This window comes from Rhinoraja longicauda, chromosome 27 (assembly GCF_053455715.1).
Source record: "Rhinoraja longicauda isolate Sanriku21f chromosome 27, sRhiLon1.1, whole genome shotgun sequence".
Lineage (NCBI taxonomy): Eukaryota > Metazoa > Chordata > Chondrichthyes > Rajiformes > Arhynchobatidae > Rhinoraja > Rhinoraja longicauda.
Genome location: NC_135979.1, coordinates 16,785,524 through 16,803,822, shown reverse-complemented (window position 1 = coordinate 16,803,822; position 18,299 = coordinate 16,785,524). Strand labels below are relative to the sequence as shown.

Below are 18,299 nucleotides of genomic sequence, written 5' to 3'. Positions count from 1 at the left end.
AAAGGTTCTGTGCCAAACGTTGAGAGCATTTGCAACGTGCAACAACACTCCCTTTACTGATTATTAGTTTTAACCCAAAGTTTAGTCTTAACTTTTTCCGTTATTTATGGTAAATCAATGGTCTACATGCATTAAAAGCCTTGAAGCTATAATCTATGATACATATTATTCTAAAGTCAAAATAGGGCTTGGTCTTTTGGATTTAAAAAAAGCTTTTTTTTTGTGGCTTCCACAGCTTTGGGTTATTCAGTATTTAATTGTCGTTTACAAATGTGAGAAGTAGTGGACAGCTTGTCTGTAAATATTAATCAAACATTGTATTCTGAAGGTTGGTTTTGGAGACAGATTGCAGTGCTTTAGAAAATATACTCTTATACTCTTATAGTTTGCCGAATTTGAGGAATACCACCGATTCGGAATTAATGATGAAGTGACATGTTAATTATGATGCAACATGCCTTTAATGATTTGTCATTTCCAGGTGATCGCATAAATCAACTACAAACAACTTTGGCCAGTTCGCAGCAGTTTCAACAAACCTTTGACGAGCTCAGGCTGTGGCTGGATGAGAAATGCAGCGAGCATTCACGGAAACCTCCCGTGTCTGCAAACCTTGACATTTTACAATCTCAAATCAGTGAACAGGAGGAGTTCCAAAAAAGCCTGAATCAGCATTCGGGCTCCTATGAGATGATCTTGGGTGAAGGGGAGTCTCTGGTTCGAAGTGCTCAGACAGGTGAAGAAAAGACGAATCTTCAGAGTCAATTGTCAACTCTTAAAGGCCAGTGGGATGAGCTCTGGAAGCAAGCAGCAGGTAGATACTCAAAACTCAAAGACTGTGTTCAAAAAGCACAGAAGTACAGGCAGTACATGGAAGAGCTGCTCCCATGGATAGAAGAATGTGAATTTAAAGTGGAAGAACTGGAGATCACCATTGATTCAGCACAACTGAACTCCTCCTTAACTAACGCAAAGGGTCTACAACATGATGTGGAAAAACATCGCTCTCTGCTGGAAATGATGAACACTGCCGCTGATATCCTAGTAGATTCCTGTCAGGTGGATGAAGAAGATATTAGGGATGAAAAAACGGACATAAACCAGAGGATGGACGTCGTTACGGAACAACTTCAAGCCAAAAGTGAATCAATTGAAGAAATGGCCCAAAGGTTAAAAGAGTTCCAGGATTCCCTGAAAAGCATTCAAATGAAGCTTGATGGTACCAAACAGCAGCTTGAAATATATGATGCTCTTGGATCACAGGCCTACAGCAATAAGAACTTGGAAAAGTTGAGGACTCGTCAGGAATCGCTTCAGATCTTGGAGTCACAGGTAGAATATCTGAGATACCTGGCTCAAGGACTGGCAGCAGATGCCCTTGATGGTGCAGGTTCATCACAGCTCCTCCAGCAAGCAGAGTTAGTTCAGCAAGAATATGGCAGTGTAAAAGAGAGAGTGAATGAAAGTTGTTTGGCGATGGAAAATAGACTTCAGGGAATCGGACATTTCCAGAACCATATTCGGGAAATGTTTTCACATCTTACAGACTTGGACGATGAATTGGACAGCATGAGTCCCATTGGGAGAGACCTGGACAGTCTGCAGTCACAGATTGATGACGTTAAGCAGTTTATCAGCAAACTTAAAGAATTAAAGAAAGATATTGAAAGTTCAGAAGAAAAATGCAAACAAATGCTGGAGGAGGAAGGCAGTCCAGATCTTCAAGGGCTGAAACGAGAGCTTGAAGCCTTGAATAAACAATGTGGTAAACTGCTTGAACGTGGAAGGAACAGGCAAGAGCAAGTGGAGATGACTGTGGGACGTGTTGAAGACTTTTATGAGAAACTCAAAGAATTAAATAACCTTTTAACCAAAACTGAAGAGGGCGAGGAATTGCAAGGAAACGTGGGCACAGAAGTTGACGTTATCAATCAACAGCTGGCAGACTTTAAGGTAAGATTTGTTTAACTCTGCCTCAGGGCACTTACAGTATCTGAACTTCCCAAAGTGATGACCAAATTCGAACTTTGTTTAACACTTTTGAACTGTTTGAGCTGTTATTCAAATATGTCCTTTTATTCTTGCAATGGTCAGCATTTAAGCCTCGCTTGCTTTGAAGTTGTGTTAAAACTTTAGTTTTTGTGGCAGTGTTTGCAATGAACATCATTATATCTCTCAAAACCAGATATTCTAATTAGCTGGAACTTCAGGTCTAAGTGTTGGGAGTTGCTTGTATAACATGGACAGGACTGTTCATGATCATTGGCTGATGGATCAACTGGTCTCCTGTGCAGTACAATACCAATAGAATCTCATGTGGAATTCTCTGCCTCAGAAGGCAGTGGAGGCCAATTCTCTGAATGCATTCAAGAGAGAGCTGGATAGAGCTCTTAAGGATAGCGGAGTCAGGGGGTATGGGGAGAAGGCAGGAACGGGGTACTGATTGAGAATGATCAGCCGTGATCACATTGAATGGTGGTGCTGGCTCGAAGGGCCGAATGGCCTCCTCCTGCACCTATTGTCTATTGTCTAAAGTTATGAATAAAAACAATTCCAGTTTTTAACCATTGCAATTTTAGGAAAGATTAGGCCCCGAGTAAAAAGAACTACAAAAATGTCTGAAAGAATACAAAAGATCCATCAGCCATTGCTTGCTCCTGATAGTAATTTTACTTAAGATAGACACAAAGTGCTGGAGTAACTCAGCCGTACGGCAGCATCTCTGTAGAAAAAGGATGGATGACATTTCGGGTCGGGACCCTTCTTCAGTTTTACTTAGTCTACTACTTTGCCTTTTGTTCACTAATCTTGAATGTTTGTTATTAAATGCTCCCTATAATAATAATTTAAGGAAAAGCTTGCATTACCTTTTCAATGAAAAATTCTTGATCATGATATCTATACGTGAAATAATTTTCTGCTAACTCCTTTAAGCTCTCTCTGTCCTAAGGTGTGCTAAACTTGCTTAGAATACATCTTGAATTTGCACACAGTTGTGAGCTGCCACTTGAACTAATATAGTGGCAACAAAGTTAAAGGATACAAGTACCACACATCTCTAATGACCAAAGATACCTTGACCTGCTAAATGTGAGCACTTGGGGTGGGGATTAAGGTTGTCAGGTCCACCACCTGCTGCTCTCAGAAAAACGTCAGAGTTGTCGTGAAGAAGAGGCGTCTTGAGGTCACATCTTAACTGTTTGGGAATCGACAGCAGCTCCCCAGGAACTGACCTTTAAACCAAGGCAGAAGCGGTTGTACAGAAGGCCAGCTGTTAAAATGAGATTTTCAAGTTCATAAACGCAATAGAAGATTTGTAGTAAAACAACATTATTCATGCATTGCACATCAACTAATGTTACTGCCCAGTATATACTAATGTGTCATATATACTTAGAACACTATTACAACTTCTGTAAGCAAACAATGCCTCTATGGGTTTACTCCCTCCGCTGCCTCAGCAGAGCAGCCAACATCCTGAGGGATCCTTCCCACCCTGGTCATCAGCTGCTCCAACTGCTGCCCTCTGGTAGACGGTTCAGGTCCATTACATCACGGACTAATAGACTCAAGAACAGTTTCTACCCCAGTGTCATACGTGAGCTGAACACTGCCAGACACTCACATAAAACTGAAGGGAAGGAACGGAACTGATCGGAACACTGTCAGTTACTTGTCAGAAAACATAAGCCTCAATTTAATACAAGTTTACATTCTACTGCACTTATATTGTTAACATTTGCTAAACTTATTACATGTTACAACCGACCGCACCTTATATTTAATTACATTATTTCTTTTTTTTTTTTTTTTTTTTTAAACGGCACTTGCAATATGTTAGCTCTCATTGCTGTGCAATAACTTGCTGTCTTGATTGCACTGTACACTGCCTCGACCGTATTGTAATTGTTTTGTCTATATTGTATTAGAGGTCAGTTTGTTTAATTCAGTAGATTAGGTTTAGCTTGTTATGGATAAAGGTTTATCCTTTGTACTGTCTGCTGTGTGTGATTGCATCATCTGGACTGCTTTAATTTCGCTGTACTTTGTGTAGTGACAATAAAGGTTTTTTACAATTTTTTTTACAAATTTACAATTACATCGTAGAAATTGGTTTCACATAAAATCCCATCGTATCACACAAACATTTGACGTCCTGTTAGAATTTCTGTACCCTAACTTTTCCAACTACTCCTCATTGATTCTCATTTCAGTTAACATTTTGGTAAACCAGCTCTCCCATCTTCACTTTCTCTTTTTGGTTATTTGGTTAAATGTGCAAAATAAATGGCTTCAAAGATGCCGTACTAATAATAACATATATCACAAGTGAGAACTCTTAATGTATTATTGAGATTCCTTAGTTTAAATCGTTATTTGTGTGTACCTTGAAGAATTGGATGATACGTATTACACCAAACACTTCCATTACCTGCAACTGATGTAAATTGCATTAATTCCATTAACGAGCAGCTGGCCTGAGCTAGCTTGTTATTCTGTTTTAAAATAGCGCTGAGAATCTGTCACCTGTCTTCAGCTATTTGTGTTCCTCCCCAATTCTTGACATAGCAGTCAGTGTCTGGAGTTGCACAGCTCTACGCCTGTTGTCTCAGGACCACTCCCTATTGAAGCATGGCCTGCCTTGAATATCATGGCTTTTCTATTTTTAAGACGTGATGCAGAGTAGAGAGCATTTAACAGCCGCCTTAATGGCTCAATTCTTAAAAATTCGATCCATCCATAATTGAGTGATCTGAAACCTACGTTGTTTTAATTGTGGGATTTTCACTCTCATAGCCTTTTTTGTTTAGATCATTCATTGCCCTTATGCTGCCCTTTGTGTCAGCACTCCCTGAGGAATGCATCCACAGGTGTAATTGCTCTTCAGTGCCGTGCACATGTTGAACCCCAGACAGTGATTGTTCGCAGACTATTAGAGTGCATGGCACATCACAGTCTTAACTAAACTGAAATCAGGATACTTGCTCTCATTGCAGGATCATTGAATAACTATATTTTGGGCATCGTTACCTGTTTATTTTCCCTTCCCTAAACCATGCAAGTCAACCCCAATTGTAGAGTCCATGTTAATTGAGTGGCTGAAATAGAACAGTACAGCACATGAAAAGGCCCACTTTATTTCAGAGCGCAGATTAAAATGGCATTTTTGCGAACGATGTACATTTCTCAAAGCAGAATGTCACAAGAACTCTGAATTTTTAAGGAAGTCCCATGCTTGTGTCTTTTTTCTAGCTTCATTTAATCTAGCTAGGAATTACCACTCAATTTCATCATTAAAATAATCAATCATGCACATTTACTTCAAACAACCCACAAAGACAGGTTGAAGTTTCTAAAATCTCAGTTTACAATTGAGCCGTAATAATCACTTTCTCATCTGAAAGGTAATCTTAAAATAATGAAAATAATTGATAATTGATTGTTTTGATCAAAAGTCATTATGTGATTGCACTGAAAAATTGTTTAATTTTATAACCTAATGTAGCCTCTATTTTTTTGTGTTCACTGTCTGTTCAATCAAACATTCAGTGTCGGAAATAAACTATTACTTGTTAAAATAATTACTCTAGATAGTTAAGGTTCACTTCTGTGGCAGGCAAAATATTCCTTTATACTATTTTCACTTGAGGAAATCATCTTGTATAACTTGAGAAGTAAATTCATAGTTAAAATAAATGTTTTTATTAACCTTGGTTCATATGGTTTTACTATTGTTAGAAATTATTTGAAGAGAATAACTTATCTTTTTAGGTTGGGATGCCTTTAGATAAAGCAACAATTTGTCATGAATACACATGTTCTTCAGAGACATCAATTTACCAACATTTCAAAATTGCCCTCGTGCAATTTATCCTTTTTACAATAATCCATTACTTTACACTGATTTTGTATTTAAGTGGCTTCTCACGGAGTATTTTATTCCATGTAACATTTCCTTTTTCAGTTTCTTTGTTTATGGCACAAAAACATGTTTCAAATCCCTTTACTTGCGAATAGTGTCACAAATATTCAGCTGCAGATCAGTACACAAAAGCCATACCAGCTTATAAATAGAAATGTTATGAAAATAACTGCCTTGACATGTTGATGCAGTGCAGGAGTTGTATTCTACTTTCAAATGTAACTTCATAACAGCAGTCGCTATTGTTGTGTGAAGTTGTTCAGTGATGCCTTCAGCCAGTATTATCAGTGATCAGTCATCCATGTAGCACCATGTGAGTTGAAGTTAAACTCTCTACATTTACTATGTTGTGGTGTCACTTCTTATCAATAGTGCAGGGCAGAGGATTAAACTGTTTTGGCAGCCTACTTGGTTTAGTGTAGTTTAGAGATACAGCATGGAAACAGGCCCTTCAGCCCACTGAGTCCATGCTGACCAGTGATCATCCGTACATTAGTTCTATCCTACTCGGGACAATTTGCAGAATCCAATGAACCTATAAACCTGCACATCTTTGGTACGTGAATGGGGACCGGAGCACCAGTAGAAAACCCTTGCGGTCACAGGGAGAACGGACAAACTCCATACAGAAAGCACCCATAGTCAGGATTGAACATGGGTCTCTGGCACTGTAAGGCAGCAACTCTACCGCTACGCCACAGTGCTGTTTCCAAATAGTAACGTTTCTGCAGATCATTCCAGTCATCTGCAAAATATATTTATTAATGCTGTTCTACAGTAAAGAGTTCGACATGTGGACGGGCTTATTTTAGTTTTTCAATCCTGTGAAGGATTAAACTACCTAATCAGAAATCTTAAGTATTTATTGCAAATATACATAAAACATATTGTGATTTCTAAAGCCCCAAAAATTTAATCTTGGCCCTCTCTTTTAGAGTCATGGAGAGTCATACAGTTTGGAAACGCCCCTCGGCCTAACTTGCTGACACCGTACCAACATGTCCCATCTACACTAGTCCCACTTGCCTACATTTGGCCCATCTATATACTAAAACACTTGTTTGTTTGTTTGTTCCTGAACTACAACCGAAACGGTACACGATAGCATGACAATGTTAGGCCCACCTTACTCACCGTCATCCCTTTGGTGCTAATGGAAGAAGATTCATTGAAATCGGTGTTATATTTTTTAAGTTATTCACATTTTAAAGTTTAAATCTATCTCCTATGGAGGGAGGGGGGAGGGAGGGGGAGGAGGGAGGATAAGGGGGGTTGAGTGGGGGAGGGGAGGAGGAGGAGAGGGTGCTGTACCAATGCAGGTTTGGGCCCAACGGGTCCACTTGGTCCAGTATCCCTCTGAACCTGGCCTATCTATGTACCTGCCTAATTGCTTCTTAAACGATGCGATAATCTCTCCCTCAACTACCACCTCCAGCAGCTCGTTCCATACACCCATTACCATTTATGTGAAAACGTTACTCCTCGGATTCCTCTAAAATATTTTCCCCTTCACCTTAAATTCGTGCCCTCTGATTCCGATTGCCCTACTCTGGGCAAGAGACTCTGTGCGTCTTCCCGATCTATTCCTCTAATGATTTTATACACATTTGTGTGTACATGCATTCTTATAAGTGCTGGATTTCAGTCAATTCCTTCAGGCCATACCCTTGTTACTGGTTACATCCTTCATCCACCTGCCCACCAACCCAATCCTACAGCAGTAACCATGTGCATGCAAAACCTTGGGATTACCTGCACCTTATCATCTCCAAGCCCTCTTTGTTAAATCTGACCTCGCTACATTTTGTCTTTAAATCTTTGGATCACCGTTCATTTCGGGAATCAGACCAGTGCTCTGGTATATTACATCATAGTGCCAGAGTCATAGAGCATGGCAACAGGCCTTCCATCTTGCCAAGTTTACTCTGGCTGGAAAGCTCCCTGACAACCTACTTCATTCTCCACTCTTTCCCATTGCTCATCTTCTACCACTAAGCTGCACACCATGGGCAATTTACTTACAAAATTAACCTACGAAATCACACGGGAAATCAGAGCACTCAAAGGAAACCCTAAGGAGGGTTATCACTAAGGAGAGCATGAAAACTCCACATAGACAGCACTATCGTTGAGACCAGGCTAATAGAGCTTTGAGGCAACAGATCTTCTCGCTTTGCTGCACCAATTCTGCTTTAGATCTTTGTCCATGTTTACCGGTGTGCAGGCAAAAGATCAAGCCCAAAGGGAAACTAAAATATCAGGAATGAAATGTTCATTACGGTTTGGAATTTTTTACATTTCTTAGCCTGTCCTTAATCAGTTTTGGGACACGTTTTATATAGCTGCCGGTGCTGAAATGGTGTGCTGTCTTTGGGTTTTAAAGCATCGTGGTTAAGAGGATGCATTTTTGTGGGCTGGTGGGGAGATCAAATCTTACTTTTAATTATCCCCACATGATGTAATGTTTAACAATCTGAAGGAATGTTGAATTGTAAGTCATTTATATAATCAACTAGTGATCTCAAAGTGAGCAAGGCAGTGATGCATCTCCATTTACATTTTACGATGTGTGAGTGGAAAGTGGAATTTTAATGTCAAGTAGTGTAACCGTAGTATTTAAGTTTGCTAAAGGGTTTTGGAATCTGATATAATAGGTCATAAAATAGTTTTTTTTTAATTTATAGTGGCAGTTTGGGATAGACTTCTGTGCTTTCTTCTCTGGTTCTTTGCTGTGTACTCTACTAAGAAGACACTGAAATTCTTGTATATTAGCGTATAAAATTCTGCATCTAATATATTTAGCTTTGCTAAAAGGCAGCAGATTTTTTTTCAATGAGCTATCAACTGAATATTAAAACAGGGATAGGGTTCACGAGCAATTGGAATATCGATGGTGATTCCAATTAAGTGTCACCTCCAGATTCTTTTTTGTCACTGTTACTGCTGTGCTAATGTCCCATTGTTCCACTGTTCAGGAAAAAAAATGCTGAGGCAATTCAACAGCTCCAACCATTTGAGCTATCACTGTGTGTAAAAGTGAGCATTTAGAGATGAATTAATTTTTATTGCTTATGTGTCTGAACCCTGGGAGGGTCGGTGAAAGATTAACTCACCATTTTAAAGCCCATTTTAGAGGCATTGCGCAGAATCGCACTCAGCCTATAAGCATCTGATACCTAACTTTTTATAGATTGGCTGCTGTGGTTAGAAATAGCAAGGCAAGGAATTTTTTTTACATCATGAATCAGAAAATACATACCCATCAGATTTTTCAAGAGCACCTTAAAATATTATATTCTGACTGCCTGCCATTGCCTAAAACATTGTACGTTTCTTTGGCGCGCTCTTTGCACGATGATGATGCTTCATTGAGCAATGACGTTGCTGGCTTCAGTTTGCTTTAGAATACATCAGACCATTTCCCATGATCAGCAGTTCCCAATGTTATTATTTCCCAGTGCAACTCGTTTCCACTGCATTAAGTAGACTCTGCGGATAAAGGAGAATTTCTCAAATCAGATGCTGTTCCCAATTTGACAATATTGGTGTTATAATATCATATCATATCATATCATATATATACAGCCGGAAACAGGCCTTTTCGGCCCTCCAAGTCCGTGCCGCCCAGCGATCCCCGTACATTAACACTATCCTACACCCACTAGAGATAATTTTTACATTTACCCAGCCAATTAACCTACATACCTGTACGTCTTTGGAGTGTGGGAGGAAACCGAAGATCTCGGAGAAAACCCACGCAGGTCACGGGGAGAACGTACAAACTCCTTACAGTGCAGCACCCGTAGTCAGGATCGAACCTGAGTCTCCGGCGCTGCATTCGTTGTAAAGCAGCAACTCTACAATCTTTATTTGTACATCTAATAATGTGTGATTGTCCATGGTAGTATTAACCACCTCAAAATATTACCCTTTAAGGATCATCTTGATCGTGAATAATGTCCAACAGTTCATCCAGATCAATATTTACATGATTATTGATGAATTTAGATCTGATCTTGAATGATTACTCTGAATATTCAAATGGCCGTAGGTGTTTTGATGCTGTGCGTAATGCAAATTATACTGACTGAGTTGAAATTAGCATTTGGAAACTAACCTTCCACAGGTCCACATTGGGCTTGTGTAACTGAACAGCTTAAAAGTGTGAATAATGTCCATTTGAAAACAATGAAATGAACATGGATTTTATGTTGTCCTTTCTGTGTTTGAGGTATTCTGGCTGCAGGGAATTGGCTGGTTGTGCAATGGTCTAAATGCAAGACAAATTCTGATCACATCACTTGTGCACCTGGTTTCACTGTTTATGGTGAACAAATTAATGGACTTTTTGCATGGCTGCTTTCAAAGTCTTGCTTTTAAAGGCATGGCTGCTTTTAATAGCAGATTTATATGCTTGTAAATTAAAATTCCTCCTTTAAAGGTAATTTCTTTATATTTCAAGTTCCTTAAGTCTAAAATTCATCGATAGATCTTGGTTTTGTGGCAATCTGTTGTTGAAATGTGGAGCAAGCTATTAATAAGTTACGATGCCAAGGTGCACTCTTGTTGACCTTTCTACAAGTCTTGGTGTTAACGTGTTTTTCTGCTTGACAGACTCTGCTCGCTTACGAGTCTGATACCCCCACCTTCTCTTGGTGGATTAAATTACCGACTGGCAGACAAAAAAGCAAGCAGCGGTATTCTAATTTCATTGGAACTGTTGAAAATTCTTGAATCCAGACATGGTAACATTTGTGCACATTTTAAAACTAGGGAGATAATTGCGCTGTAGAACATTGATTTCATTGCTTTCATGGCAAGCCTCTAATAAGCAAAGGGCCAAACGAATGCAGTGAAGATGCTGAACAAATATTGTTGTAATTTAAGTAAAAATGAATTATTTTCTTAATTGAAGAAAGTGCTTGCTGTGTGTCCAATAAATGAAGAAAGGTAGTGTAGGAAGGAACAGCAGATGCTGGTTTACACTGAAGATAGGCACAGGATGCTGAAGCAACTCAGCGGGACAGGCAGCATCTCTGGACAGAAGGAATGGGTGATGTTTCGGTCTCGACCCGAAACGTCACCCATTCCTATCCAGAGATGCTGCCTGTCCCGCTGAGTTACTCCAGCATTTTGTGTCATTCTTAAATGAAGAAAGATTGTTCTTCCTCTTTGATTTTACTGCAAATTTAAAAAAATCAAATGATTCCTTCCCATCCACTATGCTGTTAGGAAATTGTTATCTGTAGTTCATTCAATAACTTAGTAAATAAATATAATCACTCAGTGTATCACTTTACTATACTTCGCAGGTGCAAACAACCCTAGAATATGTTCCAATAATTGATCAATTAATTCATCTTGGGGACAGCACTGACTGGAATTAGCTACAGAATCCTGAGCAAAATAAATGTTTGCCATGCTTCCCACTTCCTCTTCTAAAGCAAACTGTCTGGATTGAGAATGATTTCATTTCACTTAGCGTGTTCTGAGGTAACTCATAAAGACAATGTAGGACCTACAGACTTCCACAGATGGACCAGTTGGAGGCAAACAGCTCGGAGAAGTAAATGGTTGAGTAGGTTATAAGGTAATCTGTTCCCTATACCCTCCAGTGCATTGGTTTGAGGTTCTCAGTACCACCCAGAATACTCCTTCTCCATCTTAAGAATTCATGGGCGAGAGATTCCTTGGAATCAGTGGAGATGGTGTATTTCTTCAAGGAATACATCTGTAGATCCCATCCTTTCCCTGCCATGAGATCTTTTCCCATGGAATAGAGTGGATGTTTCAGGAGTCTACTGTCAGAAATGTAAACATTGTGGCCTGCCTAACTTAGTCAGCAAAGTGATAATGAGGCATCAGTACGGCAGGTGTTGGTCCGGGAGGGGATAGCAACTTTGGTCCACTTGTTCTTCCAGTGAATTTGGATAATTACCATTGTAGGTAATGTAAGGAGGGCACTGACCTCTCACATCTGACCCAGTTACATCTGCTAGGTAGATATGTGGTCTCTACGTTCAATGAAATTAAGGAGCTGAGAGGGAAGGAGCGCATCTAAAATGGAAACTAAAATGCACCAAAATTATTTATTAGGTTTAAACAATGAGCTGTGTCTTTAGGCAGAGATGCAAACAGCACCATGAAAATACAAAACAATGCAATGTGTCATTCTGAAGGATCTTTAAAATTACTCCGACGCTTTATGTAACTATTGATATTTCTATCGGTTGATGTTCTGTCTTGATTGGCGCATCTGAATTTTAAATGTAATGTATTTTATTCAACTACGCTTGCTTTGAATGTTGAAGCCTCCAGTCAAATGGTTAATTAGAAGATTGGAAGTGAGATGCTTCTACCGAGGACACAGGACTCGGACCTCTCCTGTTCCCTCAGTAACCGTTGATAAACTTCAGTGCGGCCGATCAAATTTGCCACCAACTGAGCACGAACTAATTGGGGACGGTGGGGGAACTTTGCAGGGGGGATGAATACTTTTTTTATACCTTGCTAGTACTTTGGACTGTTGCGTTGGTACTTGCCGTTGTTATTGCCAGTGCTGATTTTATTTTGGCTTTTATTATAAAAGAAGCACATTTATGTTGAGATACAAATGCAGAATGTTTCTTCGCACTTAGGTCTTCCGGTGTGTGTTGCGTGTGTGTGTGTGTGTGTGTGTGTGTGTGGTGCACCCAGCTTGGATGCATTGATATTATGCACAGAAATGCTTCCCTGTCTTTCCAGCAATTTTGCCTAGGTTCCTGTTTTATTGATCAGCACACTTCTTACGAGTTTTGTTCTCTGAACATTTTATCAACTTTTTTTCCATGTCTGTCAGTGGTTCTGTGATCTTTACACATTGTAGAGACCAGAGGTCCCCAGTGCCCTTAAATTTCGCCAGATTTGGGACGTAAACAATTTTAACATAACTCAGTGTTTTTGTTAGCCTTTTAGTTTGCTGTTCATATTACTTTTAAATAATGTAATTGCCTGTACTTTGGTTCTGTCACAACATTTGTAAAACAACACTTGCACACAAACTGGGTTAACAATAGAAAGATTAGACCTCTGATTTATTATTAATCCTCACGGTTTAAATCAGTGAATGATTTCTAATCTAAAGATTTCTTTAGGAATGATTCTGCACAGCAAAAGACCAATTGTTGTTGTCTGGAAAATTGACTATCATTGTGGTAACTGACCTTCTATAAATGTAAAGATCCGATTTTTGGGGAAATCTTAGTGAGGGCGGACTATTGTTTTAAATTGTTGTTAAAGTGCAGGCCCCGTGTTGAAAGTAAATCTTGAGCCTTTGTTCACCTCCCCCCTTCAATATGTGTGGTTTTGAAAAATAATTGCTCCAAATCAAAGACATGTTTGAAAAGATAAAGAATATATTGTGACTCAGAGTAATATTATTTCATGTGCTCCACTGGATACAGACAATTACCATAATTTGATTTTTCCATAGATTCTGCTCAAACATTTTGATTATGTTATAAAACAATATGCTGGGGATGTTACACTGGAATATGATAGCTGTTTATCTTCAATACTGTGGTTGCATCTTTGTCAAAGGATGAGAGTAGCAAAACAAAGAAGCCAAAACAGGAACTGGAGAGGCACCCAGGATGTGACAAAGCAGAAAAAGAATTTTGAGTTGATTAATGTTTCCGTAGCAAGATTGTACCGAAACGATACACGTATTTATCCCTTAGAATTCTCACATTATATTGGCTGAACTTTCTTGATGAAAACATTTTGTTTTTGTAATGCACAGAGGCTCCTTAAGTTTTTACTTCAGAAGTTTATTTGTTTGTTGAATTCAGAAGTCATCTTGCTGAATCATTTGATATTCTAGAAAATCCCCAATAAGCCAACATTAAAATATTTGAACTAAGATCATCTCGCCATTCAGAGTAATATTTTGTAAATAAATTAATCTGCGATTTGTAAAGTTTGAGATTGTAAAGGGTTTATGATCAAATATTTGTATTAATTTGCTTTTCATTAAAAGCAAGATTATGCATCTTTTTGCAATGGTAAATTAATTATGTGATGTGGAATTTTCAATTTAATTTTTTTTAATCCTATGTTAATAGTTTGATTTAGAATGAAAACGGAAACCTTAGAGTTGACATTTCACGGCAAATTGCAAGGTTTTTCAACGTTGAATCTCAATCTGTAAAATTGAAGGCTTTGTTTCCTTCCTTAACACACTTCCCACAGTTATGTCTCGTATGCAAACTAAAGCAAAACTATGAGACAAACAGCCATTAAAGAGTCAACTTTCTGAAAAGCTGCAGTTTGACCACATGGGGCTGAAACGTAATCAGGGAAGGGGAGAGTGCACAAGGTCGAATCTTCAGTGGCATTCATAATGTTGCGCGATTGGTGGTGAAAATAGGATCACAACAGATGCTATTCAGCGTTGTGTGTGACAGAGCAAGCGAGAGAGAGAGAGAGAGAGAGAGAGAGAGAGCGAGCAAGAGAGCAACCAAAAAAGGGCGTTTCTTTGTCTGTACAGCAGGGAGACACTGAAGTCGGTTGAGAGAGGAAAAAATCCAGTGGAAACTGTTTGCTTCGAGTACTGCTTAAGATCTTGTGGCAGTTTTACAATCAACTGAAAGAAGTAAGTGTTTAAAACTCTTTTTAACCTCTACCTAAGTTCTGGAAAGTTGACAAGGCTGCTGCAGGATTCTTTGTGGTGGAGAGAGCGTAACTGCATCTAATTAGGCACAGAAGCTGACGTAGGCTATGGGATTATTCACAGCAGCTTTACATTGCCCATGAACAAACCAGTCGTGCTAACTTTCTCTAGACAGCACATGCTAAGGAAGGAGCTGCGCTGGGAATTTTGGAAAAGCTGGACAGAGCGTGGAAGCTCTCAACATTCTTTTGTTCAACGGCAATAGTTTGCCTTGTACAGCGCGACAACTGGACCCTACATTTTCAAGAGAATTAAGTCAGTCATACCTCTCGCAGTCTGGTTGCTACTGTTCATAACTCAAAAGGAGAACGTTTTTTTAATACCAACATCTGAGGAAAAAGAAAAAAAAAATGCCTGGATTAAAACAGGAATAAATAAATAAACGAACCTGCTGGAAGAGGATCTGTGGTCTTAGTAGCAGTGCATTTTAAGTTGGAGTTAAACTGACTGGAATTACAGGATCTTGCCAAATATCTTAAACCTGAAAAGTATTTATTTTCCAATCAATAAATTAATACAGTTTTCTCTCAAGGAAGTCTCATCTGGAAACTTTGAGCCATTGTTCTGAAGTTGCACTCTTTTTAAAAAATGCCATGATGTTGCTAAGGGAGGAAGCAGCTGAAGCCCCACTGATTGAAGAACTTCCTGTCTTTGAATCTGCCGGAATATCCGCCAAGAATCACTTTTCAAAAGAAAACATGTGGAATTTCAAGGACTGCCTCCCTTGCAGCAGCTGGGCATTTGGGTATTGTAGTTTGTGGTTAAAATGAAAGGAATTTGCACAGAGTTGGAATACAGTCTTTGAATCTTTTTCTTATCAGCCGCCATGCATTTGAACTGAAAGCTAAAGAATCTGAATTGAATGCACAAATTGGTTTGGCTGTTGTTTTCCTGGAATGATTTTATAGTTTGCCTGGAGCTTCATTGATATGATATGTTGTCAGAATATCTAAATATAACGGAGTGCCTTTTGGATTAAAATATACCGATACACTTTTCTATCGAATGTGGAATACAGTTCATTATTTGTTATTTTTTTCCCAAAAAAAATTGGTCTATTTTGTACTGTGGATATTTGAAATTCCAATCTAATTATGGGGAAGCCACTCAGTAGGCCAGACTGTTTGCGACGTAATAATCCCACCTGTTTAAAAAAAAATGAAGAGGACGACATGTACATTGAAGATTGCTACATTCCGCAAAGATCTATTTATGACACCATGAGAATTAATGAACAGATAGACCTCGGGGCAAAGGCTAACCCGGCATCAAGATGTTTTGTTGACCACACACATTCGCAAAGCCAGAGAGCTGTGGATTCGAGCACTTTATCAAGTAATGGAACGCCCACTACATCAAATGTATTTGAAACGCGATTTAGTTCTGAAAATAAAAAGTTGGACGAAAGACTTATATTTGATGCATTAAAACTGAGCAGTGATGTTATTCGGTCTTCTGGTCCACCAAAGCGGAGACCACACGTAGAGAGGAAGGAAAACACAAACAGGAGGTCCTGGAAAGCTTTCCTGCCTCCAAATTTCCCAGACTTCACAGAACGGACGGAGATGTCCGCCAATGAGCCGACTGGTAGTTCTCATTCAATTAAAGAGAAGAGGCTTTCTAGCCACTTGCATGCTGAAAGTCCTGATCTATCTTCCGAAAAAGAACTGATCATAGCTAAGTCAACATTAGAAAATGAACACAAAGCTGCCAGAACCCTGGTCTTTCAGCCAAGAGCAGAAAGCAAATTGAAAGCTGCTGCAGTTTTATCTCAAAGTTCAGAGAGTGAAAGTGCTCCATTAATGGAGTGCAAGGATGTGCTGGAGATAGCAAGATTTTTACCAGAGCATCATACAAGTATATCTGCAACATGGCCCAGAGCCTTCAAGGCCAAAGGGACATTGGAAGATGCCTCATTTCTACATAAAAGGACAAATGAACAGGCGCAAGAAAGGAACGTTACCTATGCAGCATCTCTGGAGTGTCGAGGGGTTTTGGATTCTGGTGCAACCAGACGAGGTGTGCAGGAGGTTACAGCTGAATTTGATGAACTGAATTATGAAGTGGCTTGCAAATGCCACGCTAGCCCTGAAATGGCGCACGGGTATGAAACTGAAGAAATGCTGTTTATGTCAGAATTTCTGAGTGAAGAATTAGCACTTCAGCAACTAGATGCTGTAATCCTGGAAGGTAGAGAAGAAGATACTGACTCCCTATTGCAGTTTGAGCAAGAGGAGCAAAGATTGACTGAGGAAAAAGACAGTCTCATTGAAGACTCAGCACCTCAACAGTTAAATAGTTTAATTATTAAACAGGTAGATGACACAGTCACTCCAATATTTGAAAAAGAAAAAGTGGTTGATAACAAGGAGCCTGGTGAGAAACTATTTCAACGATATACTGCAATAGAGGTCGTACAGGGAGATACTCAATCACTTATACAGTTTAAAGATCAACGAAACCCCATGGATAATGAAAGATATATTTTTGAGGAATCATTTCAGCTAGATGCTGCACCCTTGGAGACAGAGGGGGACACAGATTCACTGATACAATTTGAAGAAATGGAGCAAAGCCTGATTGAAGATGCAGAATTGTACGATGAGTTGGCATTTCAGCAATTAGATGCTGTCACTATGGAAAACGCAGAGGGATTGAATTTTGCGATGCAGCCTGAAGAAGATCGGAGACTGATTGAAGATGAAAATTTTCTGGATGAAAAATCAGCACTTCAGCAGCTCGATGCAATCATCTTGGAAAACACAGAGAGAGATGCAGCCTCTCCGACACATTTTTACGAAGAGCAAAGACAGACTGAAGACGATTTCCTTATTGAAGAGGCTGCACTTCAATTGGATGCTGTAATCTTGGAAAACATTGTAGGAGATGCAGACTTCCTCCTCCAGTTTGAAGAAGAAGAGCGAAAGATGATTGCAGACAGCAAAGATCTCTTTGAAGAATCAGCATTTCAACAGCTGGATGCTGTAATCTTGGCAAGCACTGAGGGAGGTGCAATGTCATTAAGGCTTGAACAGGATAAGAAAAGAGTTATGGGCACGGCCAAAATAATGGAATCTGACGTGTTAATAGAAGGGGAAAAAGAATTTATAACTTTTCACACATTAAGCTCTTTAGTTAGCAGGAGTTCAGAGGAAGAGAAAATCTTTGAAGAGTTAGAAAATAAACAGCATCGCCTGAGGAGAGTTACTGCAACTGAACAAAGATCAACTACTTATACAGAATGGAAATGTAATGCTGATCAGAAAGAGATATCCGAATGTACCTTTCTGCAAGGCTCTGATACTGACCTTGATGCCAATGTAAATCAAGAACTTACAAATGTATCTCAAGAGGACTGCAATTTACAAATCAGTCACGATGCCTCCGAAGTTATGATCGATGCAAATGAGGTGCTCATTGTTGAAAATATTAATAAAAATGAAGAAACTGCGTTTGTGGTGGAGGTTACAGGTATTGACTGTGAAACTTTAATTGACGGATGTGGAATGCAGAGTACCGGTGTAAAATATGAAGGAACACAAAACTCGCTTCATTTAGAAGAATGTGAAACAATTGCTCTTTGCCACCCAGCAGATCCATGCACACCAACAGATTCAGATCTTGCTCAATGTGCTCAGGAAGTGGTCATGTCGTCTGCTGTTGAGG

At 39.3% G+C, this 18,299-nt stretch overlaps 1 protein-coding gene across 11 annotated transcripts in view; it reads left to right on the top strand.

Annotated features, from left to right (window-relative positions):
• The window catches only part of macf1a (microtubule actin crosslinking factor 1a), a 419,348-nt gene that overhangs the window by 306,779 nt on the left and 94,270 nt on the right, over positions 1 to 18,299 (top strand). For all 11 annotated transcript variants that reach the window (XM_078423295.1, XM_078423293.1, XM_078423294.1 and 8 more), the window contains one exon: positions 482 to 1,953. In XM_078423295.1, the coding sequence (XP_078279421.1) occupies positions 482 to 1,953 (1,472 nt within the window). The remainder of the gene's footprint in view (positions 1 to 481; positions 1,954 to 18,299) is intronic.